We start from the raw sequence: 16,875 nt of genomic DNA on the forward strand, positions 1-16,875 counted from the left end.
TCTGAAAATCCACACTAATGCCTTCCAAAGCCATTGTAACTTGACTTCTTCCCTCACAGCATAGGTGCTATTATTATTACTGAAGTTAGGGTGTGTCTACATTAGGAACAAACTTCAAAGTTAGGCACTACATCAAAGTAACCAGCAGAGAGTCTACACACATTTTGCCTTACTTCAAGGTTGACTGGGTGTTCTGGTCCCATCTAATCTTAAAGGTTGACTTCAAAGTAGGGTTCGAAGTCCTTACTCCAGCTTCGAAGTCCTTACTCCATTCCCAGGAATGGAGCAGTGCCCCACTTCAAAGTTTAACTTCAGAGTAGGGTGTGTGTAGATGCTCAACTTCAAAGTTGTACTTTGAAGTAAGCAACTTCAAAGTTATTTTTGTAGTGGGGACACAGCCATAGTGGTTTTAGTTATTTGAGTACCTGTCATGTGGTTGTTACAGTGACTGTGCTTTCTGGTTTGTGCACCTTTGAAGATCTTATTTGAAATTAAACAAATAGAGATGCCAGTTTAGACGTTTTTGGGTTATGGCCAAGAAATGTATTTCATCACCATGGCTGCAAAATCAAATACCAATTGTCAACATGTGGTTGAACAGAATAAAAAAAATTAAGAAAAATGCAATGATTTACTGCCCTTATGAGATTAATGGCTGAAGTGTTTGAGGAAGGAATGGCCAAAGAGGCTTAAAATGATTTTAATGAAAAGATTATGGGTATAAGTTTTACTATATACACACTATAGACATTGTATAAAAATCCACAGTAAGTGCACTTAACGTTCACTCTGGTTCTAGGAAGTTTCTAATTCTAGTGATTGTTTTAAAGATCTGTTTCCCCAAATTAGAGATTGTATGTGAAATCATGAGTATCTCTAGGACCAGAATGAACATTTTAAATGTTCCCACCACTGTCCTTTAAGTAAAACTACTCCAAGTCTCAGCTCTATTGTTTTCACTTTTTGTCTTGAAAATCTTCCTCTTAACACATTAATAACCACAATTTAGGACAATTATTTTATATTTAATAAAAAGTTAACAAGCAAATCTTTAAATATAACATTACATGAATGCAAAGGTAGGATACTTGTACATTTAAGTCTTTTTTCTATGAAGGAAAAGATTACACAAATGTTACTGCCTGGAAACAGGAGGAGAGGTGTGTTTTTAACTATGATTTCAGTGTAACCAGCCAATGCTAGAAAATGGCATTTCAAACTCTTTGAGGATAGAAGATTCCCACAAATTAGTTTTGGCTCACTTCTTTTTCTTCTTCTTTTTTTGTATCCTTGGAAGTGCCATTTTAGCACTTTTCTCCCCCAGGTTTGAGCATGCTCCTGGATTACTTGAACTCTTCGCTAGCCAAAGAGCAGTTGTTCAGATTTCTTTGATCAGGCATTTGTATGAGGAACTCAACTGGAATTGTTGGAAACCAAGCCGGGTCTCCTAGGCATCATGCTTTGACCCTGCAACAAACCAGATCTTTTTTTTCTTCTTTCCTCCATTTCATATGCCCACCCCCATGTTACAGCTTGGTCTTAAGTCAAAGGCCCAGATTTCTAAAGCTATTTAGCTGTTGCTTTGCTTAGAGTTGCAAGGCCTAAATGACTTAGGAACTAATGGCAAAGTGCCATTTTCTGAAGTGACACAGGTTCCTAAGTCCGATTGACATTCAATAACACTGAGGTCTGGTCTACATTAGGAATTTACTTAGATACTCTGATGTCTATGAGGGTGTGAAAAATCCACCTTCCTGAAAGCAATACCCAGTGTAACCCAAGCACTAGGTCAATGGGGGAATTATCCTGTTGAACCAGCCACCATCCCTCGGGTAGTATGATTATCTACACCAATGGGGGAATGCCTCTCAGCAGCATAAGTAGTGTCTTTACTGAAGTGCTGTGGTAGTGGAGCAGTGCCACTGCTGTGATTTATGTGTAGACATGCCCTTATAAGCCTAAGTGCCCAAATCACTTTTAAAATATTAAAACCTGTTTAAAATCTGGTTAAAATCGAGCGCAATGTGTAAATGATCTCGCTGTATTTCCTATGGAGGGTCCTGAATCAGACCCAGTGATATCACCAGAGCTACTCAGGGTGTCAAAATCTGGCCTTTTTGGTAACTGCTGAAATAGAATAGTAAATAGCCAGGATCTGACAGTAAAGCCCTCATTTTCCTTGCTGACCACTTCCTCGTGCAAGCAGGAGCAGGCCTAGCCTTTATGCTGACCAGGGCAGAAAACATTTTGGTTGCTCTCCTCCTGTCTCCCAAGTGGCTGAGACACAACAAATAAACAGCCCACCTCCACCCCCAAAACCCCACAGAAAGGCAAGAAAGAAAGAGAAAAAAGCTAACCCACGCAGTGGTCTGGCACCCCCTGGAACTCCAGGGCCAGTGAGCTTTATCCTAGAATGACTGGGCTGGAAGAGGTGAGGAGTAGGTGGAGAAATGGTCCGTGCTAGTGAGCATGTCTGTCCAACCACTATGCGGGCAATAGAGGAGTTGTTTTGCAGCTTTTAAAGGGACATTATACATTACTTCTCTGCAGAAAATATTGTGCCTCCCTGGCTTAGTGTGCCACCTCGTGCTGCTTGTGGAGCAATATGGCTGTGCCCCACTCCCCATTGCAGTGCCAGTGTCACTAAAAAACGTCGCCTCTCCCCCCATCCCCCAGAGAGTTTGTGCAACCTTTCGATAAGCTGCTTACCCAATTACTTTCTCCATTATTCACATACTGTCCCTCTATGAACAGTTAGATTTATTCATGCTACTTCTAAATTTAGCCCAAGAACTTCAAATCCCAAATAAAAACCATGGAGATTCCCCATTAACTGATTCTGACTCAGCATGCACCAGTGTAACTCCACTGACTTAAACGTAGTTACTCCTGCTTTACACCAGTGTATGTGAGTGCAGCCTCAGGCCCTGTCCCTCTTTGCCCTGCCCAGCATGTCACTAGTAGTGGATTAATCAGAAGGAGTTAGTGAAGGTCCAGAAGCTGCCTGGCAAGCACTCTGGTGTTTTATTTTCTCTTCTTGAATTCACAGATGAAGTAGATAGCCAGATGGCACTCGGAGTCATTCCACTCTCCCGTGCTGAGCATTTCCACACAGTCCTCGTGCACAGACCCCTCCTTGGGCTCCCCTTCTTTCCAGTTGCTGTAATTCTGCAGGGGGGAGTTATCTGCATACATGAACTGCCCTTCCTTTTCCATATCGTTCACCCCAATGAACACACGGAAGAGGCCACTCTTGGAGACGTAGTCGGCAATCAGTGCATTGGTTGCCTCATCCTTCGGCATTGCTAGCATCCCCCCTCTGATCCTGCAGTGGGTCACGGCCTCCTTGTAGCTTTTTTCTTCTCGGACAATGTAATAGAATTTCTCATCTGTTTCCCTGATTCCCGCTATGACTTCAGAAAGAAAAACAAACACCCTATTAATGGTCTCTCAGAATGTGGATGAGTCTCTTCTTAAAGAGAACAGCAGTGGAAATAGCCCATACAGCTGCGAAATGGGTTTCCCACAAGAGATTTTCTGGGGATTATGATGAAGGCTTGAACTGGGAATGATACTAACAAGAGCAGTATGCTTCTCATACAAGTGGGTGTGAGCCATAGTGCTCTTCAGTGTAGATGTGCACCACCAGTGAAATCACATGTTGCCCACTGTGGATGGCTGTGGCCTCTTTGCTAATCAGCTGGGTGGCACCTAAATCTCTGCTGGGCAGCTACCCAAGTGCTCAGCTTACTGGGAACACTGGTTCTGGGCCTCCCCGAAGCAGATTCTCTGACCATTTCCTGCCAGATGGACAAACAAGCCTGGACAGCTATATGAGATTACCAAATTCACCTCACTTGTGACTCATTATTGATGTCAGCATAACACTCCAGAAAGTAAAAGTGAGAAAGATAACAACAATAGGGCCCTTCCTGTGTACACGGTGGCCAATGCTCTTGGGTGGATAAAGTGAGGCCTTTGAATTTGATCTGATAGTTGGAGCTGCTGAAACTTCTCTATATCTGTTGACTGCAAAGGGTGCTGTGGGTTCTTAGCATCTCTGATCATCAGGCCTCTTAGGGTTCAGTCATGTCATACAAGCACTAGCCCACAATGAGCATGGGATGGAGTCATACACAGAGCTCCCAGGTGTGCTGGAGAAGAATAACTGCTGGTCCACCTCCCCCTGTGCAACTCTGACCACAAGTGTGTCTGCTCATTATCCATTCCCATTCTCTTTTGGGAGTCTGACCCCAGGGCCAATAGGAAAGTGTGATATTTACCCTCAAGGGAAGATTGAGACTGCAATTACACTTAGCCACTTTGTAGGAGTGGAAGGGGGAGGAGGTGCTTTGTGTCCTCCTTTTACCTGGCCAACCATGGAGCAGTCTGGCACACACTTGTTCCTTGTACAGGCAGTGTACTCAAACAGCCATAAAGTGGCACCATTCTGATTGCCACCCATGTGGAAGCAACTAGCCCACGTGGCCATCAGTGGAGAATCAGAGCTGGACCCTTTAATTATATTGCTAATGTTTTCCAACAAGCAACTATGTGCTTTCTTCCTTGCCACTCGTCAAGCCTGCGTGTAGCTCCTAGTAAGTATCTACATAGTTACCTCATTGTCCTCCTTCAAATCCTTCCTTCACTTTTCTCTGCTGCAGTGCCTACTACACAACACAGTTGGGCAGTTGTGTGCTCCTTTACCTCTTTGTGTCCCCCTGTTGTCCACAGTCTGACTCTTAGGCTACGTCTACACTTAGTAAAAGCTTTGAAATGTCCATACTAATGGCTAAATCGAAGAATACTAATGAGGTGCTGAAATGCGTATTCAGCACCTCATTAGCATGCCACTGACCACAGCACTTCAAAAGTGCCACGGTTCACTCCCGCGTGGCTCATCTACACTGGGGTCCTTTTTGAAAGGACCCCAACAACATCAAAATCCCCTTATTCTGGGAAGATTTGGACAAGTATCAGAGGGGTAGCTGTGTCAGTCTGTATCTTCAAAAACAACAAGAAGTCCTGTGGCACCTTATAGACTAACAGATATTTTGGAGCACGAGCTTTCCTGGGCGAAGACCTGCTTCATCAGATGCATGAGTCATGAAGTGGGTCTTTGCCCATGAAAGCTTATGCTCCAAAATATCTGTTAGTCTATAAGGTGCCACAGGACTTGTTGTTTACGAAGATGGGGTTTACTTTCCAAAGAACCTCATCTACACAGCTTTTCTTCTTTCGAAAGAAGATCTTTTGAAAGAAGAATATGCAAATAAGGTGCCTGATATGTAAATATGTGCCTCATTTGCAGTTTGAATTTCCTTCATTTGCATGCCTGTTTCAAAAAAAAACAACCTAATGTCAAAGTAGCCTTAGTGAGCTCTTTGAGGAAGGGATTGTCTGTTTGTATTCATTTCCACACTGGCTAGCACAAGGGGACTCTGGCCTCCAAGTATGTATGGCACCAACCATAATAAAAAGATAAAAAGATGGGAACCAAATGAAAACTGTAAAATAAATGAAGATGAAGCTTACCGTTTTTGACAAATTTCAGGGATGTTTTGAGTCGAGCAACATTAATATCCAGTTGTCCAACAACTTTGCGGTATCTCCCACAGTCACAGACCGTGCCTGATTCAACACAGAAAACACCTGTTTCACCAGCCAGGAATGGGAAGCTGGGTGTAGGGTACTACCTGACTTGCCAATCTGCTCTCAGACCTTCTAGAAGACTTACTGCTTGCCTGTGACAAGCTGGCAGCATCTCTTTATCCCCCATTCTGCAACCACCAAGGATAATACTCTTGTTGACCTAACTGGGAGCTGGACGGTGCCTCCTTAACATGGAACTACGTCTTTTCATTGATGTTTTGGTTTAGTTTTTCCTCACCCACTTAGATATCTCTGATCTTGAAAAGGAATGATTCTTCCCTGGGGTCAGGGAGATGCATCCTAGAGGTCGGAGGTTTTATCCCCTTAATTGCTGTATGCTCTTCCCCCTCATATCTATTCTGTGTTCCACTGGCTGGGACTTCACCTATCACAGCTCTCCCTACAACTTTTTCTTTTTATGGCAGTGAGGTAAAAATAGGGCATGTTAACACAGCCTTGAGATTTATTAATGGCACTTATATCCCTTGTGGGTTGGGGGATACACAGAGGAGACCAGCTGGCTTCCCAGCCCACCCTGCCACAGAGTTGGGATGGATAACTTCCATTAGGTCAGGAAAAGGGATGCATATGTCACAGGTCTGGAACATTCCCACTTTTCAGGCATAAACTCTTCTTCACCAGGAACATAAAAAAAAGCATGGAGCCCTTATGCTGGAAACTTTTTGGAGGGGGTGGAGTGGGCTATATCAATAAACTGTCTTGTGCACTTATGGTGCAGAAGAAACAACCATAACAACTCAAAACTATTGAAGTTTTTGTTGTGTTTGGGCCTGGGGTGCGGTGTATTTTATTTCACTTTTCTGCTGCTCCCAGGAAGAAGAGAGATGCATTTAATTTTTCACTTCACAGTTTGCACAGCCTCAGCTGTCAGTTAGAACCCTGTAATTTGTTTTTAAAAAATCTCTGTAAAGAAACATGGTTTACATGTAGGTTGGAAAATATTTAATGAATCTCAGTTTTTCTGTGAAACTCCAAGCTTACAAAAATGTCAGGGAAATTCAGCCCCTAGAAGATGAGAAAGACACAGCTCGGGAAATGTAGTAGTAACCAACTTACTTTACCTGCTTTTCCCTTCCCTCCAGACACCCCAGTTAATCCCTTGACTCCTTTGTCACCTGAATGAAGAAAAAATACATTCCCATGTCTCAGAGAAGACACATGTCAAAAAGGCATATTTGGGAGATACATTTGAAATCTATTTAGTAATGATATTAGAGGTTGAATCCCTCTAATCCTCAACTCCTCTGGCAACATATGTACTCTGGCATGATTTTAGTTAGGACAACCACTTATCATGGGTGTCACCAAGTTTCCTGTGGTCCCATAAAGTTTGTTTATAGCCACGAGTCCTGACTCTCAGTGTCCTGTGCTGTAATTTAGCTGTAATTTACCCCTAAATGTCTGCTAAGAGCCCAGTAAGCAATGGAAGTGTTGGTAATGCTGCTGGACAATAATGACTTCCTATAGTCTGGCAAGTTCTTGTGTTCGGCACTGGTCAGTTCCCGAGCATGCCGGACTAGGGAGATTCAACCTGTAGCTGTGTGCATTTGACAGAAGGATACTGACGCCCTGTTCTAGCAGACATGCCAAATCAAATAATCTGAGATTAATTCCAGTGAATGAAAAGAAGGTGAAAACTTTAGTAGATGATCCAGTGATAGCTCAGGCTTCCTGTGGGTGATTGGTGCCTGGTATCCACTCAATTTTAATGAGAGCTGCACAATACCCTTTAGGTTGCTCAATCATGACATGCTGAATGCCCTCAGCAAATCACTGGGAATTTGCTTGCAGGACTGAGTCCATACTGCACTGGATTACATTATATAAAATTAAGATACAGGATAAGGCTGGCTTGACAAAATCCTGTGAATTTCCATGGATGCATTAAGCAATGCACACAGCTCTTCCACTGAGGGAGGTAAGGGACATCATTTTATTTCAGAATAAATGCACAGAAGTGTGATTTTTTTATTTTGGGTTTTTTTTCACAATTTGAAAATCATTCAGGTGATCCATGTCTAAGTGGCTGTACTAATACAAAAAGATGAATGTTTTTAGCTTTATTTCAAAGTCACTAATAATGATTTGAATCAGAAAAGTGACTGACTTTATGTAAAATTCATTTAATCTCACTCAAGTAAATTAAATAACATTGTTAGCTCAAAGAATTAATATTAAGTAGTGTTGGATCCATCTTGAATTTTTACACCTTATATTTTTACATTATTTCTTTACTTTCATATGGTTGTGTGTTTTCAGAAGGACATCAGGAGTTTACAAGCATTTTAATTCAAGATAACAGAGCCCCTTTTGTAGAGAAGGATGGAAATTCTGGAAAATAACATTAAAGCACCTATCAAAACAAAAAAGCAGTCAAGTAGCACTTTAAAGACTAACAAAATAATTAGGTGATGAGCTTTCGTGGGACAGACCCACTTCTTCAGATCACAGCCATACCAGAACAGACTCAATATATAAAGCAAAGAGGTCCAAAAATTGTTATCAAGGTCGACAAATCAGAAAAATTGTTATCAAGGTTGGCAAATCAGAAGATCGCAGGAGTGGGAGAGGGGTGTGTGTCACTGTTAAAGCACCTAATACTCTATAGCCTTAACCCACAAAGGATTTGGGGTGTCTGGTTCAGATACTGAAGAATTTTAATATACCTAGTGAAAGCTAAATTCTGTGTGTGAATTAGTACTGTTAGGGTTCAGGCAGGTTATTACATGGCAAGCTAGTGTGTGAATTGCCAATGCACCAGCTTGCTGTGCAGTAACATCCCATGATGTGAATACTGCTACAGAACACTGGCAGCCCTAGGTCATGTCTACTCGGAACTCTAGTCCTGGCAGCTTCATGCTAATGAGCAGTCTCACAATTGTAAATGGCTGTTCATTAGCATAATCATGCAGCTAATTACCATAGCTGTGAAAGATTTCTTTTCTGTGAGGGATAAGGGACTGGTGAGAGATGGGGGTTTAGCCAGCAGAGCCATGTCCACACAACCTCTTTACTGCTGGCAGCCCCCTCTGCCCAGAGTGAAATCTTGCACATCTGTGGTAATTAGCCATGCAATTATGCTAATGAGAAGCTATTTGATTGCATGACTGCTCACGTGCCTGGACCTGACGGGAGTACAGCTCCGTGTAGACATGGGCCTAGAGTGCAGCGTAGTGCTCTATGCTTTCAAGTAGTGATAATCAGTCACAGGAGGGACTTTCACTGCAATGATGCCATATCCACACGAGGGTTTTGGTGTACAACACAAGGTAGTGCAATGTATATTCTCACAACAATGTGCCACATGGAAGCCCCAAATTATACCAATGTAAATCCATAATAACACTACAGGTTTCACCTCCCTAAACTGGGACGCAGGCAACAGAAAGCCAGCAACTTGGGGCTGCAGCAGGCCTGGAAGCCTGGGGCCCTGGCTGAGCTGGGTGCTGGGCTGCCCAAACCCCAGACTGGCTGCCACAGACCCATCCCTCCTGCCAGGGCTTCTGCTGCCCTGGCCCCTCTGCTGTGGCCTGGGCATCAGCTCCAGCAGCCCCTGCCCTGCAGCTGCAACTACCCCAGGTACAGCTCCCAGCCCTGCTGTGGCTGCTGCAGCACCCCCAGCAAGGGAGCTGGGGACACAGCAATCACAGCAGGGAACCAAGGCCAGGGCTGCAATATCCATGGAAGTGGAGCCAGCAGCAGGCTGTGGGGACGAAGGCAGGGGACCTCATCTGGTCCAGCAAATTCCCTCTTTTGGGATCAGTCGGGTCCTGAGGGTTCCGGACCAGGGAGATCCAACCTGACCTGACTTTTTATTTCATGAAAATCAATAATAGATATTGGCCAACATTTTCAAACGTGACTATTGATTTTGAGTTCCATAATTCTCTGGGGCATTATTTGAGGCACCCTATTGCTGCTTAATTTTCAGAGGGTGGATGTTCATTATTACCAGGCCTCTTTGAAGTGTCTCAGATTAATCACTAAAAACAGGGATGCAAAAACACCAATCAGTGTTTTGAAGATCTCAGCTGGTGTTTGTAAGGAATCGGATCAAAGAATCACTTGCTGTGGGCAAATTCTTTACATATTTTGGTAATAAAGAATGAGACACTTTGGCACCAGAAGCATCTCCCCCATCTTCAGAATGATCTTTCTATTTTTAATCTGGGATGCCAACAATTCCTTCCCGCCGTCGCCCTCACTACAGACACATAGTAAGTTAGCATGATAAAATACATTCATCTCTTGGTCTGGGTTTAGCCTCAATGTTGAGACACCTAAAGCAGTAAACTGAACCCTAATAGCAACAGGAGTTTTTTCCATTTAGCTGGAATGACCTTTGCTTCTGGAAACAGGAAGACATTTTTTATTACTTGCTTCCTCATTCCCTTCCAAGCAGATTGCCTAATTCTTTCTCAATCATCAGAGGTGGTGAACATGCAACAGTCACTCTGCTGAGCAAAGAGCTGGACTGAGTTAAAAAGATGAGGTCAGATTTTTGAAGTTATGAACGTGTTTAAGGTTAAAGGTAGGCAACTAATGGGATTTTGCAAAACACAGTAGGAAGTTATTGAAACCAATGGGAGTTAGGCATCTTACAGCTATAGATGTATGTTCTTCTGAAAATCTGACATGATGCCAACCTTCATCTTCAGGTATCTAAATATCTTTGAAAATCTGTCCTTTGAAATCAAATTCTGCAAATGCCATCTAAATCTGAAATAATTCTACTGACATCAATGGGATGTGGGGAGATCTAAGATACCTTTCCGCTCCCTCGATTTTGTCTTGTAGTTGAAGGTCTGTCTGTTCTCACTTACATTGGCTACAGCAGTCAGCTGGGGACCATTCCATTCTCTACCCCTCTCCAGCCTGCTCCTACTCTGGTGAGCCTACACCAGCTTTACTCCCACTGGGTATTCCCCCTGAGTCATGGGAATCCTCAGCTGACACCTAAGGCAGCCCTCCATTCCCTTTATGCAGCTAGCTTTATTCAGCCATGTCTGCCATGGGAACCAACAGAACTTGATATAAGACTGCACGTTGAGGCTCAGTAATGGAAAGCCAAAAATTAAACTTGCCTTCTTTTCTTATTTGCTTGCAAAGTCCATATAGTCTTTCAGATTATTTAAACAAACATTTCTGTGCTCTTTTTTTAAATGCAAACAGTGATAGTTCTCAGGCTCCACATACTAATAAAGCCAAAGGCAGAGGTGTTGTACTTTGTGATGGATTGTTACAAGACATAGTAAAAATTAAACCTCAGAGTGCATCAGTCAGTCATGCAGCTGTATCAAATTTCCTTTCTGCTGTAAACACGGGAAATTAAAGAGTTATTCCTTTCCCTGCTGCCTAAGTGGAAATTAAACAAAACTCTATGAACAAGGAGGGCCCATGTATGTTCATTTTATGTATTCATATAGTAACTTATAAGCTGTGTCTACACGTGCACGCTACTTCGAAGTAGCAGCACTAACTTCAAAATAGCGCCCGTCGCGGCTACACGCATCGGGTGCTATTTCGAAGTTAACTTCGACGTTAGGCGGCAAGACGTCGAAGTCACTAACCTTATGAGGGGATCGGAATAGCGCCCTACATCGACATTCAACGTCGAAGTAGGGACCATGTAGACGATCCGCATCCCGCAACGTCGAAATTGCCGGGTCCTCCATGGCAGCCATCAGCTGGGGGGTTGAGAGACGCTCTCTCCAGCCCCTCAGCTCACTGGTGGCTGCGTGGAGCGGCCCCTTAAAGGTCCCCTCCCCCTCCCTGCCTCTACAGGAAGCTGAGGGAACATGCAGGCCGCAGCCTGCACACGCGCCAGCCTGCACCTCCCTCAGCGACCCAGCCAGCTGCGATGGCTGCCCGGCAGCCCCCCCAGCACCCCCAGGGGACCCCCCCCCAAGGGGAGCCAGGGCTCACAGCCCAGCCAGAGGGGCAGCCAGTCTGGGAAGCGGCAGCGGGGCCCCTCCTGGACGGAGGCCGAGCTGTGGGACCTGCTGGGGCTCTGGAGCGAGGAGGAGGTGCTCCAGGTAATGGGGAGCAAGAGGCGGAACGCGGATGCGTTCGCTCGGCTGGCCGAGGGCCTGGCTGCCCGGGGTCGCCCTGCCCGCACTCCTAACCACGTCAGGAGTAAGGTCAAGGAGCTGCGGCAGGGTTACTCCCGGGCCCGGGATGCGGCCAGCCGATCTGGGGCCGCCCCCATCACTTGCCCCTTTTACAGGGAGCTCAGGGACATCCTGGGCTCCCGGCACACCTCCTTCCCTCCGGCCACCCTTGACACCTCGGCTGACGAGCCCCAGCAGGCCCTGCAGATGGAGTCCGCCCCGGAGGCAAGCCCTGCACCCCGGGGGACCCCCCGGAGGCCACCACAGGGACATCGCGGCAGGAGGAGGCGGAGGAGGAGGGGAGCTCCTCCTCCGCAGAATCCAGCCTGCAGATCCTCCTCCTGCCATCCTGGAGCAGCAGCAGGGCCTCCGCCCCCCGGGGATCTCCAGACCGTGGGAGCGGACTGACAGGTAGGTACCCCCCTCTGGTGGACACCCCTGGGCTTGAGGGGCAGGGGTAAGAGATATGTGTGCAGGGCCCCCCACATGCTCACATGGCCATGGCCCCAAGGACACCAGGGCCATGGCCCTCACAGCACTGCAGCCATCAGCCCCTGTCCCCCCGCACCCCGCATGACAGTGCCATGCCCCATCCCCGGGCCAGGGGGGAGCGGAACCTCGAGAGGCCCCCGGGAGGAGGGGGTGGGACACCCCACAGCAGCAGCATGTGATGGAGTGGGGGGAGTGCCAAAGGGAGACTCAGGCTACATATGAGCAACAAGAGCCGAATAGCTCCCAGGGCCAAAGGAGGATCCTGGGGCTACAGCTGGCAGGTGACACCTCTGCCCTGAACAAACAGGAGGGAGGAGCCGAGCTGGCTTGGACTTGGGGGGCGAGGGCGGGGGCCACAGGTAGAGCCTAGGGGAAGGGAGAGCTGGTAGGCAGCCAGCCTGAGGAGGGGGAAAGCTGCATCCCCGAGGGGCACCCCTTGGAGTCTTCTCCCCAGGATGGGTTGGAAGGACTGTCTCTTCCGACAGCTGGTGCTGTCACTCCTGGCAGAAACTGGGCATCTGTGGCCTAAGAAACCTCTCCTGCTCTCAGACCCTGCGGGGTGAAGTGAGAGTCGCTCCCACCAGGGGACGGGGTGCAGGGCAGGGGGACCCCTGAACCCCATCCATCCCAGCAGCATCTCCCGGGGACAGGGATGGGGAACCTGCAGCACAGGGCTGGGGGGACAAAGGCCACGGCTCAGGGCCCACACTAACGCCTGTCTCCATTCTTCTTCCCCCCCTCCTCTCCTGTGTCCTGCACCTGCACCATCAGAAGGACTGGAAGAGAGCGCCAGCGAGGCGTCAGTCGTCCCGGAGAGCCCTCCGGGACCATCGCTCCAGGGCAGCCCCTCGGCCGAGGACCGACCGGCCCCACGGCGGGCTAGATGGCGGACCCTGCGCCTCCAACTGCCGACGGTGACAGACCCCCAGCTGCTGGCCATCCACCGTCGGCAGCTGGAGGTCGCGGAGCAACACCTCCAGCTGCAGGAGCGGGCGCTGGCCTGGCGCCAGGAGGCATGGGGGGCCTACATGGACACATTTAACCACCTGGTGGACTACCTGGACCCCCATGCCGCGCCGGCCGAAACATCGCCCGCCCTGCCTGCTCCTGCAGCCCCACCACCAGCTGCTCCGCCTGTCGCCGGCCCGTCCGCCGTCTCCCCGCCACCCACCAGTGAGGGCCAGAGTGCCGAGGGACCCCTGGAGCCACCTGACACTCGCCGGCCACCATACCTTCCCGTCCAGCCCGCTCCCACCCAGCCACGGACCAGGCTGCGAGCGCGGCGGGGCTCCTGGCCGGCCACGCCCAGTGCCGGGCTATAGGGGCGAGGGGCCCGGGACGTGGCCCCCCCCCTTGTATATAGTTGGACCCTGTTTTTTTCGGCCCCCCCATTTGCCCCATCCCCCCCATGTACATAGTTCTCCCCTTTATCCTCCCTGGTTTTCTTTTTATTATGGCAGATAGTTGTTTCTTTGTATTGTTTTATTTTTGTACATATTGCTTTTCTTGAATGTTTGTACATAGTTTTCTGTTTGTGGTTCACATATTTATTTACATCCAAAAAAAAAAAAGGTTCAGAAAGAAAAAAAAAAATTTACATTCAGCCACAAGTGCGTGCTGTCATTTGTCCAGGACAAGTGGCGGGGGGCGGTGGGGTGCTCCATGGTGTGGGGGAGGAAGGGGCGGGCAGTAGGGGGCCTGGGCAGAGTTCACCCCGTGGCCTGTTCATCGAAGTGGGCCCGCAAGGCCTCCCGGACCCGGGTCCCCTCGGGGTCCACCTGCCAACTGGGGGCAGCAGGTGGCTGGATGTGTGCCCTGGCGGCCTCCACAGCCCAGCCCTGGAAAAAGGTCTCCCCCTTGCTCTCGACCAAATTGTGCAGGGCGCAGCAGGCACCCACAATCTGGGGGATGTTGTTGGGGCCCGCATCCAGGCGGGTCAGGAGACATCTCCAGCGTCCCTTCAGGCGGCCAAATGAGCGCTCCACCACCTGGCGCGCGTGGTTCAGGCGCTCGTTGAAGCGCTCCTGGCTAGCAGAGAGATGTCCCGTGTAGGGGTGCATGAGCCACGGCCGGAGGGGGTAGGCCGCATCTGCGATGACGCAGAAGGGCATGGTGGTGTCCCCCAGAGGGATCTCCCGCTGGGGGATGTAGGTCCCCGCCTCCAGCCGGCGGCACAGGCCCGAGTTCCGGAAAACCTGGGCGTCGTGGGTGCTGCCAGGCCAGCCCACGTAAATGTCCTGGAAACATCCCCGGCTGTCCACCAAGGCCTGGAGGACGACAGAAGGGTAGCCCTTTCAATTCAGGTATCATCCTCCACTGTGATGCGGGGCGCGGATGGGGATGTGAGTCCCATCCAGAGCCCCGAAGCAGTTGGGGAAGCCCAGGGTGGCAAAGGCGGCGATGGTGGCATCTGGGTCCCCCAGCCTCACGAGCCTGTGCAGGAGCATGGCGTTGATGGCACGCACAACCTGCAGAGAAAGCACATGGGACAGCACCAATGAGGGGTGAGCAGGGTGTGTGTGGCCCTGCCCTGCCCTGCCCTGCCCTGCTCTGGCCCCCCTGCCCTGCCCTGGCCCCCCTGCCCTGCTCTGGCCCTCCTGCCCTGCCCTGCCCTGCCCTGCCCTGCCCCCCCTGCCCTGCCCTGCCCTGCCCTGCCCTCCCCTCCACTGCCCTGCCCTCCCCCCATGGGTTCGCTTACCTCCATGAAGACAGCCCCGACGGTGGCCTTGCCGACACCAAACTGCTGGCCCACGGATCGGTAGCTGTCCGGAGTGGCCAGCTTCCAGACAGCAATGCCGACCCGTTTCTGCACTGTGAGGGGACGCTGCATGGCAGTGTCCTGGTGCCTGAGTGCGGGGGTGAGCCACTGGCACAGCTCCAGGAATGTCTGCCGGGTCATCCTGAAGTTCCTGAGCCAGTGGTCGTCGTCCCACTCCCCAAGCACCAGCCGCTCCCACCAGTCGGTGCTGGTGGGGTAGCTCCACAGCCACCAGCGTGTGAGGCGGGGGGTGGGGCGGGGTGCTGCAGGGGTAGGGGTTGAGCCCTGCTGCCCTGGGGGCATCTCCTCCCCTGGGGCAAGGAGGTGCTCAGCTGCCTCCCACATGGCATGGGTCAGGACAAGCCCTGCTCCTGCCGGGAGGGCTGGGTGGACCTCTAGCTGCTGCTGCTGCTGCTGCTGCTGCTGCTGCTGCTGCTGGGGGTCCATGACTGCGGCGCCCGGGGTCTGTGTGCCTATGGCTCCTCAGACCGCGTGCTGTGCAGGCTGAGTGTGTCTGGGAGGGGCCCTTTAAGGGAGCGGCTAGCTGTTGCCCCGGAAGTAGCTTATTTCGATGTAGCGACATTGAAATAGGCTATTTCGATGAATAACGTCTACACGTTCTCCAGGGCTGGCAACGTCGATGTTCAACATCGACGTTGCGCAGCACCACATCGAAATAGGCGCTGCGAGGGAACGTCTACACGCCAAAGTAGCACACATCGAAATAAAGGTGCCAGGCACAGCTGCAGACAGGGTCACAGGGCGGACTCAACAGCAAGCCGCTCCCTTAAACGGCCCCTCCCAGACACAGTTGCACTAAACAACACAAGATCCACAGAGCCGACAACTGGTTGCAGACCCCGTGCATGCCGCATGCATCCCCAGCTGCAGCAGCAGCAGCCAGAAGCCCTGGGCTAAGGGCTGCTGCACACGGTGACCATAGAGCCCCGCAGGGGCTGGAGAGAGAGCGTCTCTCAACCCCTCAGCTGATGGCCACCATGGCGGACCCTGCTATTTCGATATTGCAGGACGCGGATCGTCTACATGTGCCCTATTTCTATGTTCAACTTCGAAGTAGGGCGCTATTCCCATCCCCTCATGGGGTTAGCGGCTTTGACGTCTTGCCGCCTAACGTCGATGTTAACATCGAAATAGCGCCCAACACGTGTAGCCGTGACGGGCGCTATTTCGAAGTTAGTGCTGCTACTTCGAAGTAGCGTGCACGTGTAGACATGGCTACAGAGAGGAAGTCAGCACCAAGAGTCACAAGCCTCAGTTTTGGAAATAAGTGGGTATGATCTTGGGCTCATTGAAATTGATGGGAGTTTTACCATACTGGAGCCAGGATTTCACCCTGTGCTTTTTATTGTGTAACGATTCCAGTCAAGTAAGTTTAATACGTGCCAATAGCCCATAGAGTATACACACACCAGACTGTGACCCAATCCCCAATGAGCTGTGTAAGTGTATTTGAGCAACATAAATCAAACATTATTTGAATCTGAATTATTTTTACCTAATTGTTGCTGGTCTTAAAAATATACAAATCATGGTATCATTGAATATGTACCTTGAAAAATATAGTCATATGAAACATGTATATTACCTTTTCCACCAATTGGGCCAGTTTTCCCAATCATCCCCTGATCACCACTATTCCCCACTGCTCCCTTGTTTCCTGAAAAGGAAAACAATGAAAAGAAGATGAATGGTTTTACCCAGTTGCAGGACACTTTCACTCTGTAGATGATTGGTTACTTTTTTAAGGAATTCCAGTAAAATGAGCCAGTGTTTGCTACAGGTCCTGCTCTGTGCTGGTCCACAGGGAATATGAGTCTGGGA

The 16,875-nt window shown here is 49.3% G+C and overlaps 1 protein-coding gene across 1 annotated transcript in view; it reads right to left on the bottom strand.

The window, feature by feature from the left end:
• Positions 1-2,861: 2,861 nt before the first annotated feature.
• Positions 2,862-16,875, bottom strand: part of COLEC10 (collectin subfamily member 10) — a 34,035-nt gene continuing 20,021 nt past the window's right edge. Inside the window, exons 3-6 of the mRNA XM_074985631.1 lie at positions 16,640-16,711; positions 6,735-6,788; positions 5,536-5,631; positions 2,862-3,413 (exon numbers count right to left, since the gene is read on the bottom strand). Coding sequence (XP_074841732.1) covers positions 3,025-3,413; positions 5,536-5,631; positions 6,735-6,788; positions 16,640-16,711 — 611 coding nt within the window. The 3' untranslated portion in view covers positions 2,862-3,024. The remainder of the gene's footprint in view (positions 3,414-5,535; positions 5,632-6,734; positions 6,789-16,639; positions 16,712-16,875) is intronic.

Source organism: Carettochelys insculpta, chromosome 2 (assembly GCF_033958435.1).
Source record: "Carettochelys insculpta isolate YL-2023 chromosome 2, ASM3395843v1, whole genome shotgun sequence".
NCBI lineage: Eukaryota > Metazoa > Chordata > Testudines > Carettochelyidae > Carettochelys > Carettochelys insculpta.